The 21,646-nt window shown below is 31.6% G+C and overlaps 1 protein-coding gene across 1 annotated transcript; it reads right to left on the bottom strand.

The window, feature by feature from the left end:
* Nucleotides 1-16,393: 16,393 nt before the first annotated feature.
* On the bottom strand, nt 16,394-20,913 carry LOC132741990 (uncharacterized; the record flags this gene model as incomplete). Its single annotated transcript, XM_060730263.1, has 2 exons — nt 16,394-16,915; nt 18,265-20,913. A coding segment is annotated over one exon (2,393 nt), but the record flags the coding sequence as incomplete, so codon positions are not given.
* Nucleotides 20,914-21,646: the final 733 nt, after the last annotated feature.

The raw sequence follows: 21,646 nt of genomic DNA, 5'->3' as shown, positions 1-21,646 counted from the left end.
TTATTCATGTCAACATCAAGATATGTTTTGTTTGTTTTTAAAACATTTAAGTTGTGAACATAGTGCATATTTAAAGGTATACCGTTCCAAATGATCATACCATGATAAGAAATTGTGTCTTTGATATTATTTGCTTTAAGTCGTGGCCATAATACAATATCTTTTCGCGAGTTAGGTCTTAAATTGTATATTTTGTTGTCTGGTTAAGTCATCAATTCTGTCATATAGCTTTGTTCCGCCATTTGAATAGTTTCAAAATAAATAAAAGTTATGATTATATTGTATCAGCATATATGCTAAAATTGTAAGGAATTATAATTAAATCGCAATTGAGACGAAATCTATACGTTACATGTTTGTCATTTAAATTGTACAACTCTGCATGACGTATATATTAGTCTTTTGCAAAAAAAACCCAGATTATTCATAATGCGACCAGCTCGTTTTGCTTTTAATTTCTTTCTTTTTTTTGTTCACATATCTATGTACTTTTAAAATGCGGCCATTTTGTTTGTTTTGGTTATTATATTTAGGGCCTTTCATAAAGCAGCCATTGTGATTTTGTTCTAATACACAGCTCCTTTCATAATGCTGCTTCCTTGTTCGTTTTGGTTGTTATATTTTAGTCCTTTAATGATATTGCCATCTTGTTTTGGTTTTTAAATATAGAAACTTACTGCGGCCATTCTTTCATTTATTTGTTATATTTGGGTCCATTTATAATGCCGCCTTCTTGTTTTTTTATACCTAGGTATTTTTATAATGCAATAGCTTGTTTCGGTTGTTATATTTCAGTCATTTTATGATATAGCAAGCTTGTTTTGGTTTTTATATAAAAGTACTTTGACTTTGCGGCCAACTTGTTGGTGGTTTTTTTTTTTTTTTTTTTTTTTTAGGCACTTTTATTATGCAACTAGCTTGTTTGTTTTGGGTTTTCTTTCTAGACAACATCATCAAAATATTTATTTCCTTGTTGTTCTGGTTCATATATTGTACCTTCATAATGTAGTCACTTTAATAAACATTTTCATTTCTGCATTTACTTCCTTATATTGTAAAGAAACTTGTCGAGTTCGATCTTGCGTGTTCTCAGTTCCTGATCTAACCAGTACTAGTGCCACAGAATGATTTTCCCCAGTAGCATACAAAATCAAAGCACAGTAGGCGCTGAATTTGTTTGGGTCTCAGAATGTCAGAAAGGTGGAGGTTGTGAGATTATAAACCAATTTGTTTTTATAGTATCACCATGTTATAACTACAGTAAATTGGCTATAAGACAAATTGCAACACTGATATTCAATTCAATGTTTATTTGGCTAAGTAAAAAACAACAAAAAAAACACAAAAACATGAGATTGGTAGCCTTAACTGGGATTTGAACTCCAGACCTCTCGCTTCCAAAGCGAGAGTGTAAACCCCTCGACCACGGGGAAGTTGTAAAATAACAGCCTGAAGAAAACCATATTATTCTAAATAAGGGTTTCTAACCCTTATTAATTTCGATATATTTTGTTCACGGTAAACCCGATGTTTAACACTGATGTAAAAATCATGTAGCTTAATATAAGCATATCTATAAGAATAACACAATATGGGAATTCTTCGACCAATCGGGAATTTTTTTTCTTTTCGGAAATTAATGCGCCTTTCATAAAACGCAGTGATCTCCCCTTAATTTTTCGGCACAAATATAAGGGAAGTAACCGCTTCGAAGAGTTTGGACTACTTTCGGTATTTGCAATTAAGCACATCAGGGTCTGAAATTTCGCTACCATTATTTGTTTGGTCTGACAACCCAAACAAATAAAAACAGTATAATTGTGTACAGCTACAGACCCCAAGTTTACTTTTCAATTTTTACGTACATTTGTGTTTTGATAATAAAAATAACTATGTTGTCTCAACATTTTATTTTTATTAAATATATGGACTATGGTATTATGTAAATATTCATTAAAACTTGCAATCGATACTGACAGTACAATTATTACAATTTATTACATGCTTTTCGGTGGTTTATAGAAATATATCAGTGATATAAAACTGGTAATTTCACTGTTTGAAACAGTGAAATTACCACTTTCATAATTTCATTGTTTTGAATTTAAGCCCCTTACGTTGTTTCAGTGAAATACCAGCGAGCACAGTACTGGGTACCAACTTAATGACGTGACGTTTAAAATGACGTCACGTTGTATTATTATTTGGTGCGCTTTTCATACAGTATTAGATTTAATGTCAAAAAAACGTTAATTTCAATATAATAAAAAGAAAATTTGTTTAGTTTAGTGTAAGATCGAAATATATTTCACCTTGTGAACACCAAAAGTTCGTGAAATATACCTTTTGGTGCTCACTCGGTGAAATATATTCCGATCTTGCACTGAACTAAACAAATATCCTCTATATATATAACACAATGTATTTGTACACATTTATTTCCCTTTAACAATATGTAAAGCAGTAATGCAGTAATATCTTAATTTTAATATTTTCTTAAACTTAAAATATTAAGATGTGCTCAGTAGACCCATTTTAGATTGGTAACAGCATTTCGTCAACTTTTTACCATTACAATATCAATTCTTCAAAAAGTTTAATATAATAGGATATTGACATTTTTACAAGCAATTAAATAAATCACGTCACTAGAAGTACAATTTCCATCAAAATGCATTTCGAATGTTTCTCCCGTATTTGTACTAGTAAATATAAAGAGGATATTCAAGTGTTTTTTTATAAATACAGGATTTATTTTCATCGAAAGGTATGAAAATAAATATTTCATGAGTGGCGGTATCCACGTTTGAAATATGATAAATTTCATACCACATGATGAAAATAAATCCTGTATTTATAGAAAAAAAAACTTGAATTTTCTGTTTATCATAATTATACATTTTTCTTTTTGATATTACAATCTGAAAGATATACCCTTAGATTTTGTGTATTGGCTGAATTTAGAAAAACGCAAATCCGGCAAGACACGTAAAAATACGGAAAATATTTTTCACTGCAGTGAAAAATATTAGTTTACAGTGAAAATACGGAAAAATGAAAATATGCATTTTAATATATCAATATTTCTCAATATTTTATTTATAAGTATATAATAAACTATTTTCTTCAATATTCTTTAAGCAAATACATCTTGTTGTAGAGTGACATGTATTTAATTGGTTTATGAAATCATGTTACTATATCATTTAGCGGAGCCAATTCGTAAGTTTAAGATCATAACTGTTTTTTGTGTATTCTCCAGGAACTCATTTGTTGGCGGAAGGATTAAAGATGTACCACCCACCAGCAGTCAGGAGTTTTCAAAGTGGTGAATTTAAACTGTGTTACAATAGAGTGAAGATTTCTGAAAAAAAGTAGATGGCTAACCTATTATATTTTGGGCCTCATTTGACTTAAATAGTGTTGATGTTTAAAGTTGATGCGTATGTCGAGGCCATTAGAACTAACCATAGTGGTACCTAAAATTAGTAAACAACTTTCATTATTAAATCGACAATGATTATTTTAAGTGTAAAGTAAAAAAGAATGTATATTTCTTCTGTTGATAATTTACTACCATATTTTTTATTATCAAGGAAGTTTTTACAAGCAGCTATCCCACCTTCATTTATAATATTTGTATGCAGTGAAATAACATTCTTATTAGCAAGTACTGAACCTTGTGAAAGTCTTTGTAAAGATATTAATTTGCGTTAAAAAATCATAGTTATCTTTCACATAAGACGGAAATGATTTCATATATGGTTGTAAAATAAAGTCAAGGTATTTGGATAACTGTTACACACAGAAATAATCGGTCTGCCTGGAGATCTTATGGGTTGATTTTCATTATAATTATCTGTAGAACTTTGGGTATTACTAATATGACATCAAATTTGATTCTGGAAAGGTTTTTAACCCGACATCCTCACAACATAGACAGTATTTTACTTTTTAAAATATTTTGAACAATTGCATGAAAAATAAAATAAATCTGTGGATGTCACCTTTATATGTTAAATTCTGTACTTGTTTTGAGATTTCTGTTAATATCTTGCTTTTAGGGCTTTTTTATGGATTTATATGAACTATGTTCTTTATTTTACAAGATTATTTAGGAACACATGCAACGTATACTCGATTCTTATTATACTACAGGTTCTATTATACAATGAGCTCTTTAATAAAATACGTACTTAGATAACACAGGTTCTACCATTACACGGTTTCTGTGATATGACCGGTTATATGAAACCTCTTGTTCAATGCTACCATAGGTTCTATGAAACAACATGTTTGATGAATTCGATGATTTTATGATAACACGACTCCAAATTCAACCAAGGGTTCTAAAATATCATTGATTTTAATTAATACCACAAAATACATTATACCAATTATGTCTCTATGATACCTCGAATTCTATGAGATAACGTGTTCTATGACATCACGGATTCAACAATACTCCGGGTTTAATTGCAGGGTCTTTTTAACCACTTTTTTAATGATACAACGCGTTCTATGAAAACAGGTTCAATGAATTCGGGCTCTAGGATACAACGAGTTCTATGATACAAAGGGTTATATGATATATTGCATTTGTAGACACCCTGGGTTCTATGATAAAATGGGTTTTATTATAACATTGGTGCTATGATATAATCAGGGGAAATCAGATATTCATGTAAGAAATGATCAAATCTGAACTTTAGTCAGATTGATATCAACCTTTAAAGTTGTAGTATTTATTGTAATCAGTTTTTGCACGGACTTTCCTTTCTTATGCCGTATTTTCGCTTTTTGCATCGAAATTCCGACAAAGCGAAAACATGAAGAGAGGACTTAGTCACCATTTCGTCCATTTGTGTTTTCTCATTTTGGAGACAAAGAAGCGGAAACACGACATGGCGTAAATTAGCCAGCATAACTATCAGTATCCTAAGCAGACGATAAGTCAGTGTTGTAGTACTCTTTGCATGTTTATTCAGTAAAATTACATCTTTTTACTGACAGAGAAATCGCTAGAATTACAGGAAAGATTGCCTCAATGATGCCAGGTATGGAGAAAGTTTGACGGAGCCACAGAATCCAGGTAAGTTAGGGATTCGGTTCTAAATATTTGTATTACACCATGTTTGTTCTCGGAAGCTTTCTTACTTCAAGGAAATACCTGTGACTTACAGTGGGTCAGTCTGTTAAATTTGTTAGACGGAAGTATTGAAACATGTTTCCTGTGCTTAACCTATCTCTATAGGTACTTTCATAATTCAGCCATTTTGACTTTACTATCATAGCACTTTATTATGCTGCGAGCTTGTTTGTTTAGATTCTGATATCTAAGTAATTTTATTAATCGACAAATTTTAATGTGAAACTTATCTCTAACTACTTTCATAATTTCTTACATTTAAGTACATTTAATAATCGACCAGTATTTTTTACGAAACCTATCTCTTAACACTGTCATAATTCAGCCAATTTGTTTGGTTTGTTTATATCAAAGTACTTTATTGTACTGCGGACTTGTTTGTGTGGTTCTGATATTCATGCACATGTACTTTTATAATGAGGCCAATCTGCATATATCTAGATATTTCGAACTACTATAGGTTTTTATACTACGGTGACTTTTTTTCTTGTCTAAACAACATTAATCAAGAGTTTTGTCCTGGTTGTTCTGGTTCATACATTGTTCTTTCATAATAAATCCACCTTTACAGTAGTGGTTCACCATTTTGCATCTGCACATTACGACAACCCTTACATCTTAAGAGCTCCAATACAAGTTCTACTTTCGTTAAGAGGCCAATCTGATTGTTTGATACATATATCTAGGAAATTTTTATCAAGCAGCCTGTTTTTATATGTTTGGGTCGTCAGACCAAACAAATAATGGTAGCGAAATGTCAGACCCTGATATGTTTATTTGTAAAATCCGCAAGTAGTCAGTCACGAACACATCGGATCGTATACTTCCCTTATAAGTACACTAACGCCAAACAATTTAGGGGAGATCACTACGTAAAGATTGTCAAATGACGCAGTAATTTTCAAACATTCTCAGGGAAGAAAAAATAGTTCCCGATTGGACGAAGATTTCTAATATTGTGTAATTCTTTATCATTTACGCAAATTACCGGTAATATATTCAGATAATTTTGTTAAGCGGATGAATATCATTTTAATCAATGAAAATTACTTGGCTATTTCCGTAAAGCTTCGGATTATTGTGACCGCCTAAATCAACATTTTTTTAGACTTTTGAAAACTTAAGTTAGGATGTTGAATCTAGGAAAGAGACGAATTTAGGCAGTCAATTTCTAACAGAAGTAAAGGCACCTGATAATTAAATCCACGTAAACAAAGCACTATTTTTAGTCACACTTCAGCGCATATTACACAAAAGTAGTGGAATATTATATACTTGTGAGAAGATTTTTGCTTAATTATTTCACAGATATACATCCTTATATATCTCGAAATAAATAAGGATTACACACCCTAATTTGGAATAATGTGGTTTTCTTCTGGCTGATTTCCTTTAACTACTCCGTGGTCCAGGGGTTACACGCTCGTTTAGGAATTGAGATGTCTGGGGTTCAATCTCCAGTTAAGGCAACTATTTTTTGTTGTTGTTTTTTTTTAAATTGTTTAAGCCAAATAAATATTGAACTGGATATCAGTGTTGCAATTAGCCTTAAAGCCATTTAACTACAGTTATTACACTGGAAACAGCATTGTTGGCACTTAACAAAAAGAAATTGGTATATAAGCTTACAACCTTCACCTTTTTGACATTCTGAGACCCAAACGAAGTCAGCGCTTTTGTACTTTTATTTTTTATGGAATTATTTTAGATTACGATCAGTTTTTTCTTTTGGCTCTTTTTTTTCTAAACCTAAATGATGTGTCCTTATCCATGCTTCATACAATGTACCTTTCTTTACAGTATTGCTGTAGAGCTCAAATACAAGTTCAATAGCATATTTTATCTTCTTCCTGGACTAACTAGAACTATCGTTGAATGCGATTCATACCCCCACCAATGTCCTTGACAGAAGAGGACTTGAAAGGTGGTTAAGGTAATAACTTGTATGGCACAAATACATAAAAAGAAATTATCTCTGGTGAAAAAAAGACTAATAGTACAGGTAATAGTATAAAGATATTATCAAATCATGTTCGAAACAGTTACAAAAAACCTTTAATTTTCCCTATGTACTAAACATTTTATTTTTAAGTCAATTTTTGACCTTCAAGTGTGGCCTTGACCTTAATCTGGCACACGGGTAACCTTGGTTTTGCACATCGCCCAGTTGGGGTGAACATTTGAGTAAAGTTTGAAGAAAATCCTTCCATTAGTATCGGATTTATAGAGCGGACACAAAATATTGTCTAGTATTGATTGTATGTAAATTTGAAGACTTAAAAAGGGGCATAACTTTGTCAAAATGCAATACAGAGTAATGAAACATGACCTGCATATCTTATTTGCGACATCTCATATATCTTAAAGTTTCAAGCAAATACCTGTGCTAGTTTAAGAATTATTCAAGTACATGTTAAAATTTAAGAACATTTTCTAAGTCAATTATTGATTTCAAGTGTGACCTTGACCTTCAGAAGGCACAAAGGTGACATGGATTCTGCACATAACCTTGTTGAGGTGAACATTTGAGTAAAGTTTGAAGAAAATTCTTCCATTAGTATCGGATTTATAGAGCCGACACGACATATTGTCTTAAATTTGATTGTATGTAAATTTGAAGACTTAAAAAGGGGCATAACTTTGTTAAATGCAATACAGAATTATGAAACTTGACCAGCATATCTTAATTGTGACACTTCATAAACATTTTAAGTTTCAAGCAAATTCCTTTTCTAGATTCAGAAAAATTCAAATAAATGTTAAAATTTAAGAATATTTTCTAAGTCAATTTTTGACCTTCAAGTGTGACCTTGACCTTAAGCCGGCAAAAGGGTGACATCGGTTCTGCACATCCCCTTGTTGAGGTGAACATTTGAGCCAAGATTGAAGAAAATCTTTCAATTAGTGTAGGACTTACAGAACGGACACGACATACAGTGTAATATTTGATTGTTTGATATTTGACCTTCAATTGTGACCTTGACCTTGAGCTGACACATGGGCAACATCGGTTCTGCACATCCCCTTGTTGAGGTGAACATTTGAGCCAAGTTTGAAGAAAATCCTTCAATTAGTGTAGGACTTACAGAGCGGACACGACATACAGTGTAATATTTGATTGTTTGATATTTGACCTTCAATTGTGACCTTGACCTTGAGCTGACACATGGACAACATCGGTTCTGCACATCCCCTTGTTGAGGTGAACATTTGAGCCAAGTTTGAAGAAAATCCTTCAATTAGTGTAGGACTTACAGAGCGGACACGACATACAGTGTAATATTTAATTGTTTGATATTTGACCTTCAATTGTGACCTTGACCTTGAGCTGACAAATGGGCAACATGGGTTCTGCACATCCTCTTGTTGTGGTGAACATTTGAGCCAAGTTTGAAGAAAATCTTTCAATTAGTGTAGGACTTACAGAGCGGACACGACATACAGTGTAATATTTGATTGTTTGATATTTGACCTTCAATTGTGACCTTGACCTTGAGCTGACACATGGGCAACATGGGTTCTGCACATCCCCTTGTTGAGGTGAACATTTGAGCCAAGTTTGAAGAAAATCCTTCAATTGGTATGGGAGTTATAGAGCGGACACGAAAATGGAGACGACCGACCGACGGACGGACCGACCGACGCGACAAAGCGAAACCATTATAGCCCCCCCCCCCCCCACATTTTGTGGTGGGGGTATAACTAGTACTGGTAGTACCACATAATAATTATTTCCCAGATGGAGTCTAACACTGGATGGTTATGAAAAGCTGAAGATTTTTATACCCGAAGGTTACCTAACAATAACAAAGACACAAATCACAACTAAAATATTCAGTTTAGTTTAACACTTTTATGGTCTTATACATGGACTATGATAATATATGAATAGTTTACATTAATTCAAGAATTATAATAATATGTTGTAATATGTTCTGATAGTACTTTCACATATAGCAACAATACGAACATTTGCAAAGTTATTTCCCTTCACTAAATATTGCCTACATATTGAAGTTACATCACAATACTAATATTTTCAAATACTTGAAATAAGATGGTCAAACCTATTTATAGTACTATTTTCAATAGTCATTAAATATCTAATACTTGTAGTAAGGTATAAATCTAAGAATGGTCATTTACTATCATTTTTTAACTTTTGCAAACAACTAACTTAACTTTGCTCAGCAAAATTTTCATAATAAAATCATTATATAACTCATTATATGATGAAGATATTATTTTTTCCCAAAAACTTTTTATCACTACAAACTAGACACGCCCTGTCTTAATTCCAAGTTTACCGTTTTGTCAAAACGACATAATAAAATCTTATGTTAATACATCATATCGACATAAGCTTATATTCTAGACAAAAAAAAATGTATAAACTATTTACAAATGGCGATGAAAACAAATTACAACAATCTAGAGTTATGACTGTTTAAATACTGCATTAACCTCTATTAAATATATATCTCCCGAGGAGTTTCTTATAGATACCATCAACGGTGTATGTGCTGTATTCTGGCAAAAAAGTAAAATATGAAATAAAATGTAAAATGCATTACAACTGGCAATAACTTAAATTTATGACATACTGTACATTGCAACTTTAAGCAATGGCAGCGAACAAAAATTAAGCATTACAGATTACAAGGTTTATCATCACAAAATATGTACAAGTATAACTACATTGTATATTTCCTGATTAAGATTTATGTATCTATATAGTTTTAAGATCTTTACTTCAACCCTTTGTAAATTTAGTAGTAGACAAGCTTTGGACAAAATTTAATATGAAAAAGTACATGACACCAACACAGCACTATTTCTCAAGAGGATTTGTTCATTTATTTATGTTTATGATGTTAAATCCGATGCTTTTTAAGTTATGCTTTGAACCAAAAAACAAACAAACAAAAAAAACATTAAACAATCAATCTAAAATTTTGGGCACTGCATATTACTTTTATTAGATTTATGTGATAGTCGCAAAAAAGAACAACTTTGAAGAATAGGGGTGTTTGGAATACATTCTAATACAAAAATATCTATCTTTGTAAATTATACAAAGTCGTATAGTAAACTATATATACAGAAAAGGAAGCTCAGAAAAAGTAACGAAAAGTACATCGCTGAACTGAAACTCATTGCTTTGAGTAAAATTAATAGATAACGAGACAATACCAAAACAAAATGTCTTAGCTTTAAGCCTTAACCTTACGAGGACAATGTCTTAAAATGTTCAATATACGTCTATACAAAATTGAAATAGAAATAAATTCCGACCAAAATGCTACAAACAAAATATCAAAGCTCTAAGCCTTGCTCTTCTGTAATTGTAACTTTTCAAAATGACACTTTTATAATTTGAGACAAAGATATGAAATGGATTTAACCATTTCATCAAGTGTGAAAGATCTAAATGCAAGGTCTAACCTAGGAAAAGCAAAATAAATTTGATCAAGTAGTTTTCGAGGTGATGCATTTGAAATAATTGTAAGCCACGGACGGCTGAAAGCTCATCATGAGTACCGTAATCTAACGCGAACTAAAACAGAGGACATACATGTTGTTATTTATGAATGAAATTTACATGTTTAAATAAAATTAAAAAATGACATTATGATTAAGAAGTCTAAATCTCTAGAATCTTTGCTTAAGGCGAATGTTAACTACACAGACAGAGTATATAATGAGTGTACTTCTACTACTAGTTCTACGTGTATTTTTAGAAATACATGTAGACGGTGAAAAAGAAAGAATGCAATGTTTAAATTATCTGAAAACATGATTGAACATGGTTGTTGTCCGGATGGAGAAGAATTATCTAATTTGCTGCTAAAGTGAATCTTGGCTCGCTAAAGCTCATCTAGATACACTTTCTCGCTCACCGGAAAAAATTTCTCCGTTCCAACATCAGTCATGATTCATATTAAGAAACGATATTACACGACCGCCTCCGTGGTCGAGGGGTTAGAGTCGATGACTTCTAATCCAGTTACCTCTCTGGCGTGGGTTCGATCCCCGGGAGATGCTTTGGTAGTTTAGCGCGGAGGAAGGTTGTCTAGTACTGGTGTAACTCTCCAGGAACGATGGTTAGGAAACTACCCGCCTATATGACTGAAATACTGTTGAAAAAGGCGTAAAATGAAGCAAACAAACAAACAAACACAATGGTAATAACACTGTGGCGTGTCGTCATTTTTGTTTATATACAAAGAATCGAAAAAGCGGGAAAATGTTAGCGTTACACTGTACTCGTAGGCCAGGTAATAAAAATGCCAACTATAATGAACTGTTCTTATATTTGATATGTAATAAATATAATTATTTATTTTTTACTTATATAATGAATTTACTTTCAAAATGAATTATTGAAAAACAATTGCTGAAAAAGAACGCATATTTTCATTTTCAATATTTTCACTTTATTTTTTCCACTGAAGTTAGCTACTGCCTCTCGTGAATTACTTTCATATCACTCCATGAAAATATATCGTGTTTTTGTTATAGAAAAAATAACTTGAATATTCTCTATGAAACCATTACGTCACATTACATTTTCCGTCTACATTGCCGCTTTGTGACGTCATCATAGGTTAACCATGTGACGTAATGGTGTCCTAGCAGTTTCCGGTCCTTAGCAGTTTTTCGACCCTTTAATATCATGTTTCGTCTAGTACAGTATATGCTAACAATATATACGAGTATATACTGTACTAGACGAAACTATTATATATACAGTATTGTCAATATTCCTTATGTATTGGACAACATGTATGATGAAATGACGTCACATTTGACGTCATAGTAACATGTTAACATTCCATCGTTTGTAAAATAAAAATGTTGAAATTGTCTGTAGTTGTCTTTATAATTAAAAAAATGAAAAAAAAAAACAAATAATTCATCAAAGTAGAATGCCTTCTTATAATTATTTTAAATGTTTTCTTATTGTGTTATCTGAATGTAAGTAGGTCTAGTCTAAAAACTAACAAACCTTCTTTACTGCATCGAAAATAATATCATTTTCTGTCCCCTGAATAAATGCATATCTAAACATAATAATTTGACAAATAAGACAATATCACAGTAACATAAAACTAATACAGTAGTATTTTAACTTCCATACAAATTACTTATTTACTATAATTATGCAAACTGCTAACATATTAAAGATACAAAAGAAAATTCTTATTAAGCTAATGAGTATGTCATTTAAAACTGTTACATGTATAAGATGCCTAACAAATGAACAGGTTTTTTTAAACAAAAATGATAGCATATTTGAAGCTTTATGGGCCTTGAAACAAACCATCAAAACTAACTAGAACATGGATTTTCAAATAAATGAGATTATGCACAAATTTGTATCTTAAGGGCACATAATGCCTCAGACATAGAAATTATATACTTGATGTTATTTAGACAGTTCAATAATATTAAATAATGGATTAAGAGTAGCTCTCTAGTCTATGGTAGATGTAAAACAACATAAGAAACTAAAGGTAATTCTACAGTTATGTGTTGTAAGGTAGCAAAATGTAAACACTATACATGTAGTTTTGTTAAAATCCATAGAAAATACTAAATCATTATACCGGTAATTAAAGATCCTGTTACACAATTTTCTTATGGTTTAAAATTTTAAATTTGGTGCTTAAATTAAGATTCATCAATATTGTAGCTTCTAAAAAGCATTTGTTATAAAGATATTACGAATTTAATATTTCATGTAAATAAAGGGAGGTGATAAAAATCTATTTTCCATAAATTTAAGTCAAATTTTACCATAAGAAATAAATGCATATATGTGAATGATTACATATTATATGCACAAATATTTGCAGTATATATTTTACATATTCTTCGATGTTTGAAAATTGTTTTATTAGCATAATTATGTACACACATATAATTCGACTTAGTGTGGTATACCACTTGTATCACAAAGAAGCAAAAATTAATATAGTTAACCTATTAATGGCCAAAAGTGATGGCAAAAATGAAAAGTTAAGAAATTAGCTCTTTGGAGCTGAATGGGCCTTTAATGTATACAGACAAACAATCTACTGATAAAAACAACTTAGCAGAATAAATCATGATTTCTATTTCCTTGAATGCAAGGATCTTATAAGGAGATTTTGAAGGGTTATATACAAAATGTACTTAGTTAGAAAAAATTTCTACAGGTATTATGCGCTATATAAATAGTTATAAATGTATAACCTGGGACACTACGTGCGTGTAACATGGCAAAATCATTATAACTAATAATACATTATTAATATACATCTATATTATGTACAATTACACAATTTTGAAAAATCATTTGAGATATCAGAAAAAGCAAACTTGTACAAATTTGTCATATTTTCTTTTGGAAGCATCCTTTCAAAGTTTCCGAATGGCACCACTGCAATCGTTTGTGCAGAAAAAAAGCAATAAAAAAGAGGAAAATCAAACTACATTACAAAAATTCAATAAATTACACTATAAGTGTATGCTTTGTCACATTTAACAGTAATCTTATAATAAATTAGTTTTTGTCTAATTATTCTTGTTGAATCATTTGACTCTTAAATTGAAGAAGAAATTTATACATGCATATCTAAATAAATAAAATGATAATAACTCTTATAACACAGTACATATGTAACATCCGTTTTCATTGCATCTTGAACAAAATATAATGGGACAAGCAACTTGAGACTAGCACTACATCTACGTTATCTTTCCGCCCAGACAGTCCCCAATTTGTCCTTTTGATAGTTGTAAACGGGTATATTTTTATCAGTTGTTATTAGTGTAAATAAGAAAAGTATAAAGCAAATGGTTAAATATTTCATCGTTCTTTAGTATCTTAATGATTTTTACAATATTTTGTCAATATTTTGTTTTACAGTTGCAGCATAATTATATGATTTAAACTCTATCGAAGATCGGCTGTCATTTGATGCCAACATAAGACACTTAATACAGTCTGTAGTTGCTTATCCCTCTATACTTTATGTCCCATATTCAGTAAAATAATAAAATTAATTCAATAAGATTTTCTTAAATCAATACGGATTTTCACCTTGAATTTTGTTTTAAGTTTTTACGGTATGACTGTAATTCACAATACCTATTTTGAAGTAACTCAGGAATATATTTGACAGCAGCCTTGGTGGTGATATCTTTTAACATGTAAATTCCAAAAAGTTTGCTAGGCTGTTTCCGGTTTAGCCAGTAATCAGAAGAGTATACGAAACTATTTAAGAGCAATTTTCTTTCGCGTATGTTTCTGTAAGGAACCAGGGGTCAAGTCTTAATATTGAATTCTCGTAAAAGCTTTATCATCATTGTCACTGTAGTTTTACTGAAGCTCCTTTTCTGGAAAAAGAAGAAGAAATGAGAAATGAGTGGGTCAAAATATAACATTTTAGACAGCAGCATTTAATTCTAACACTAGTTTTTTTTATTTTCCAAGTAACATCGATGTTTTTAGTCCTGTTTTGTCTATGTAGAGACACAAAAACTGGATATCTCGTATGTAAGATTTTGGCAGGAGCAGATTGTCGGAGTAAATAAACATATCTTCTGCACACTGAAAAAATATTTAGGTACGTGCGGACATCCGAGTAGAACCACGGACCTTCCGTAAGCTAACTGAAATGAATACTTAGAGACAAACTGATGCGCTAGTAGAACCACGGCCCTTCTGTTCGCAAACTTTATTGAACTATTAAGACTGGGGCTAATATCCTGGTAAAACTACAGACCTTCCAGTCGCATAGTTTAACGCATAGTTAATTGAATCATTAAGGCACGAGCTAATATCCGGGTAATGCAATGGACATTCCGTTAGCCTAGTTAATTGAATAACTGTATTAAGGCAGAAGCTGATATCCGGATAGAACTACGGACCTTCTGTCAGCCAGTTCAAGTGCATGTACATGTAAATGATTTAGATTCGAGAAGACACCCACGTTATTTTAGGTAGCAAAACCAATGTTTCGTACATACTATGACAACGCTAAATATCTCAAAAGATATACAATCTTTTGCTATGCAAAAAGAATAATTCTGGCTTCCCAAACTTCAAAAGCCGGTTTTTAATATTGTTTGTTTTTCATTTGATGCAGTATTAAAGTTTTGTATGAGACCAGTTACAAAACTTAACCATAATAACATACGTTGATTTAACCTTATTTTTATTTGGAAATGCCCTATTAATTCCTGTGCATTTTGCGATAAGACAACTATTTTATATCAATCTTTACCATTTAATTTATGTATGATGATGAATTAAAAGTGTAAGAATCGGCGAAAAAAAACGCTATTTGTTTTTATTGTTTGTGATCATGATTTGTGCAAGCGTCTAGAAGTTCTGCTCCAGTCCTGTACTGAGTTAAGCTCTTAGAGTCATGTACTATATTTAGAACATCTTTGTTGACACAAATCAATACTTATACTTCAAGACAATGTTTTTATTCATTTTCTTTATTTTTTATTACTTAAATAAAATTGTATTGAATACAAAAGTCAGTAAATCACATTTTTCAATATCTTTAAAAATGTTATTTATAAAAAGGTTAGAAGCGGTTGTGTCCGTGCAAATTAACCAGTAAAAGTAAATGGCGGCCAGGTGCTGAATTATTTACCTGTCGGAAACTATTAGGTAGTTTATGGTCGTATTAAGTATTTTATATGCCCATCCTTATGCTTATCAACAGATTGAACATAGTTTTATCCGGGTAAGCTTTACTTTATATTTCACTGCATGCTCGATGAATGAATGAATACGAGTCTGTCAGATTCCTGGCACTATTAATGGTGGACTTTCTTTACGGTTCTGTCTTCAGCGTTCACGTCATGTCATTGTATATAAACGGGAACGCTGAAGACATTAAGCTTTGCAAAAAATATGTCCCTACGGATTTGTCTTCAGCGTTCACGTCATGTTTTTTTTTTTGTTTTTTTTTTTTTCTTCATTAAAAGTATTTCAGTCATATAGGCGGGTAGTTTATAAACGGATAAGCTGAAGACCTTTAGCTTTGCAAAAATATGTTTCAAAAATTTTAAATATAACAAAGCAAATAAAAAGATGATATCTGGTCACATTGGTACATATGTATCTACACATATGTAGCCGCTGGCAGGTTAAGAGTCTGGAAACCAGCAAACATTAAAGTAGTTCCACCAACCTTCCGTGAAGCAGATGAAAAATTGTTATTGTTATTTTAAGCAAGAAATTCATTCATTTCTATAATAATAATTTCTAACTCGCGTAGTTGGGCTTCTTTTTTATAATACTATAGATACCTTTAAAATAATGCCCATTAAAGGTGCACGACTTTAAACAATAATTGCGCTGTTTACGCTTTCTTTACGTGCATTTGCCATAAACTACCCGTCTTAAACAACTAATATCATATTACATTTTAGATGTCTTAAACAAACATAAGCTTAAAGAACCCGGAATAAATTTGAAAACGTTCCTTCCAGAATTAGTCACAATTTGCATATTTTCATGCCACTTTTGATTTTTACTCTTTCATCTTAAATATGGATTTTATTGATCTGTCAATAATAAAGATAATTTAAAGTCTTACCTTGAAAAGCAAGGAACATGAAATTTCTGTTTCCTAAGAAGTTCTTCAAAACATATCCCATAGTCCCAGTAAAATTGATCTATCACCACATAAATCATAACGGTAAAACGTCACAAGAGATTCTGCATCATGAATAATTTGAAATTTTGATCCAAGGCCGCTGGAATGATAAAAAACGCAAATTTTATAAATAGGGGAATTTATGCAAAACATTATCTTATTATTTTATATCAACATGTAGTTGCTTTTATATCGCTAAGTTGATTATATCATAAAGGCATTTAAATTAATGACAAGAAACAATTAATTAAATAAATGACAAGAAACAATTAATTAATATTGTTATTTATGAATGAAAAGCAGAAAAGAAAATTTTAAATCTTAAACTGATAAGATCGCAAAGTTTCTATCTGCATCTGAAATAGTGCACATGTAAAACGAGTTACTGGTTGCTTAAACATTCAATTGTTATTTTGGAAGCTAATACTAGCTCTGAAATAAATTTGTGTTTTTGAAAGTCAATGGTTGCTAAGGAAAGTCAGTTGATGCAATGGAAGTCACTGGTTCTTTGGGAAATCAATAATTGGTATAGAAATCGATTGTTGCTAATGGTTTCAGGGGTTGCTTTTGAAGTCACTGGTTGTTATGGAAAGTCAGTTGTTTGTATGGAAGTCACTGGTTTCTATTGCAAGTAATAAGGAATACCTATGACCAATTACCCAATTCCCCACGTAGCCTGGCCTTTTTTTGACCCCCGGGCTATGCTTGTATAAACTTGGTAGAGGTACACTTGATAATGGTTCATACCAAATGTTTAAGCATTATCCCAAGTGTTTTTTAAAGAAGTTGTTTACAGTTATTTCTGTAAACATAAAAGGAAACTCATTGAACTCCCTGGGTGGTCAAATTTATACCCCAAGGCTGTAATTGAACACGCTTGGCTCACATGTTAAGGTTAAATAGACTTTATCATAAATTACAAATACGTACCTTATAAAAATATGACATAACAAAAACAGCTTACTTAAACAATGAATAAAAAAACTTTTCTGAAGTATGAATTTACAAAAACATTTTTTTTTATTTTTAGATTCACAAAAAATGAACAACATCAATATAATAGAAGCAATGCTTTTAAGTTATCAGAAAAAGTTTAAAATAGATTCACTTTAATCTACATTATGTTTTACTACACCATAGATCTATAACTATATACATGTATGCGCTGGTCCGGTACCCTTTAATAAACAAGTGCACGTATATCATGTATTGTGTATCTGTTAATAGTCTATGTTTATAACAGGCTTCATTTTAATTATGAAAATAATCTAATTCCAGAATAAAAAATCATGTAAAATATTTAATAGGTTGATTTATTTATATTATTATATTATTCAGTAAAAGGTAATATATAAGAGTATTGTTCACTGTTAACAATCTATTTTAGTTCTTACATATGAATGTATACAAAAATAATAAAAATAAAACATTCAATACAAAATCACTTACCTGTGAAATATTTCAATATCCTAATCCAACTTTTATATCCATTGAATTCCGTAAAAACTTCCTTAAATTATTTCTATTAATTAAATGTTTTTATTTATAAACAAATGTCACTTAATTTATTAATTGTAAACGGAAGTACATGTATGTCCTTATTTAAGATTGAAGAGTCGCCATTTTGTTTGTAAGTGTCCATATTTAAATTATTTAAAATTATTGAAGTTATTTCTTCAATTTATTTCACAATGTTTTTCCTTGTCTATTCTTTGCTTGGTTTTATTGTTTTGAACTGAAACATGCTGCCTTCTTCTATCACATGAAAAGTTTGTGATCTCCGAATATTTTCTCTAACACGGTCATATTCTGTTTCCGGTGTAATGGCTTCCATCTCTACTGTAACTGACTGCGGCAGATTTTTCAACACGGTAATAAAGTTCTGTAAACTTCCTGCAGACATTTCTATCTCCTCCAACACCACACGTTCAATATTCAACATGTCACGTGACAGTAACAATGAACTTTTATCTAGATTGATGTTCGACAACGTAACATAAACTAATGACGGTGTTGATATATTTAATTGTAGCCTCCCAGGTAACTGCTGCAAGTATAACTTTGATAGAGTTGAATGTTGAGACAAGTCCAAGTTCAATCTCTTACAATCATGGCGGCCATGTTCTTTACAGACTAACATCAACAATGTCAACTCTTTCATTGATTTTTGACTGGAGATAAAATTGAAAATTGTTTCCAGTATTTTGTGAGATAGCGTGAAGTTGTAAATATCTAAATATTGTAAGTTTTGACATCGCGCCATGTTTCCACTCAGAGTTTCTTCACCATTTGTCCATTTACCCCAGCACAAAGTAACGTACTGTAAACTGGGAAACAAAATCCGACTTATCTGAGTCTCCTTCTCGCCGTCACCACGATAGTAAAGTTTCTGTATATGACTGAGATCTGTGAGAGAGAATAAATATATAATTTCACGTAAACTACTGGAAGTCTCTCTGATGTTTATACAAAGTGATTTTAGGTTGGTTTTATTTTGTTTTAATAAACGTTGTAACTGCAAACTGTGCACCTCGATGTCCTCGTCAATGAAGAAATCTTGTAAACATAATTGAATATTTTCACTTTCAGGCATTTCTTGTAAACACGACATGAACATTTTCTGTATGTTATACAATGAGTCACGGTCACCTGTTGTCCTAGTTCTATAGTCGCGTGTTTTCTCGTCTTCATTTATCACAGACATCAAATCATTTGATATTGCACACACCAGGTCAGCATTCATTTTACTTATAAATTCACAAATTTTTGACATGTTAAGAATGTCTTGAACATTTCTACATTTTTCTACAACAGTTTTCTGAGATTCACTTTGAGAACTTATAAATATGGCGGCAAAGAATTCTTGAACTGTTTTGTGAGAAAACGATACTTTGATAATTTCTTTGATTAATGTTTTACTTCTACTTTCTGATAGTATTCCTGAGAGAAGACTTATTTTCATGTCGTCTGCTTTGAGATATTTTTCAGCAACCGTTCTATCAAATACAAGCGTGTTTTCTCTATTTTCGTGAAATAATGTTTGGTAAGCTAGTTCCGCTAATGATGTTATAAGACTGTAAAAATGTTTACAGAATTCATGACTTTTGAAGTATTCTGGAATTTCACTGGCAGACGATTCACGAGATGGTTGAACTTCCGGGTGTTTCTTTGACGTTCTAGATAATAGAAATTCAATGATATTGGTGTAAATTTCATGTTTTGAATTTCCTATAGGAATTTTGTTGCACCATAGGCAAACTATATACATGAGGAGGAGTGGAATCACTTGCATGTGCTCTAGGCGACGGTCATGTATCACTTTATTAAAGTCCTGTATTTTACTTTTCAATACTCTATCGTTATGGACACCTGTCATTTTCCTTATAGCATTTTCTTCTAGTTGCCGGGTAGAATCTGCACTTAATTGAACCAATTCCACTTTTTTGTTTATTTGACTTGTTTTGAGATTTGAAACTCCAAGCTTCCACGGTCGGGTTGTCGTTAGGATAACACAATTATCACGTACGTACCGATGTGGGATTTTGTCTGATACTTCGCCACAACTATTTGCAGGGTGAGTCCATTCGTCAAGACCGTCTAATATAATCAAACATTTTTCTCTACGTAAAACTTCATTCAGTGTTGCAGAGGAAGGAAGTTTCTTGGTAATTTGCTGTTCGATCATATCGTCAATGTTACAAACAGAGGTACAGTCTCTTAATAAAACCAAAAATAAGAATTTAAAGTCAAATAACGTCTTTAACTCGTCGTCTTTAAAACAGGCATAGTTTTCATCGTGACAATGAGCTTGGCACCACGTGATTGAAAGATATTTTGAAAATGCAGTTTTTCCAAAGCCTGCATCAGCTAATAGATAAATTTCTTGTTGATCTCCACCACCGGTTGAAAACAGGTCTTTCAAAGACTTGATCGGTGTTTTTTCCTCTTCATGACAAGTTAGGGACTTCTGTTTTACGGCGACTATTTCTGGCATCACATAGAACCCAGCTAGGGGTGTCTCTATTTCTTCAAGAAGCTGTGACAGAGGTATTGAACTACACCTTTTTCTGTAGAATTTAATCAGGTCCCCTTGAAGTTCTGAAAATAGAGTAGAAAAAGAAAATGTTAATCAGAGACATATCTTTCTATATAATATAATTATAGCATACTGAGAATACTTAACTTCAATTTTGCATGGTTAGGATAAGATAATATATACGACATGAGATAAGTAGATATGTTACACTATATTCATGTGGTTTGTTAAACTTTAACAATGCATATAGCTAAACTTGCATGAATTCATATACAAAACTAAGTATTTTCATCGTAATATTTAACACATCGTATACTTGTAATAAACATTGTCCGTCTTCATTCATATAATTAAAACATAAGAAATGTATGTGATAATGTAGATGTAAAATTTCAAAACGGCACAAGGTATCCGTATAATGCACATGTCAACTGTACATGGACAAATTTTCGCAAAATCCGGGGTAGGCGGGAGAAAAGGGGATATAGCTAGGGGGATTTCGAAGTAAATGTCTCAGCAAGGAATACTATTTTGTCGGAATGTTAATACTTAATAATAATTTGACATACTTACGTGTTTAATATATAATGATTCCTCCTGATTTCTCAATCATTATAGTTAAGTCACAATCGGAATCCCTCGGCTAATGTTCATAATAAACTTGGACTCAATATGAATTATTGCATGTCAATTGCATACTGGTTACACTGTCAATGCACACAATATATAAATCTTTGGGAGTTTTTCGCCAAAGATCGTTAGATACCATTTAACATGTATTTATTAATAATTTTA

Source organism: Ruditapes philippinarum, unplaced genomic scaffold (assembly GCF_026571515.1).
Source record: "Ruditapes philippinarum isolate M1 unplaced genomic scaffold, ASM2657151v2 ctg4335_1_1_1_1, whole genome shotgun sequence".
Lineage (NCBI taxonomy): Eukaryota > Metazoa > Mollusca > Bivalvia > Venerida > Veneridae > Ruditapes > Ruditapes philippinarum.
Note: the sequence above shows the minus strand (reverse complement) of the source record. Positions and strands in the feature narration are given on the sequence as shown.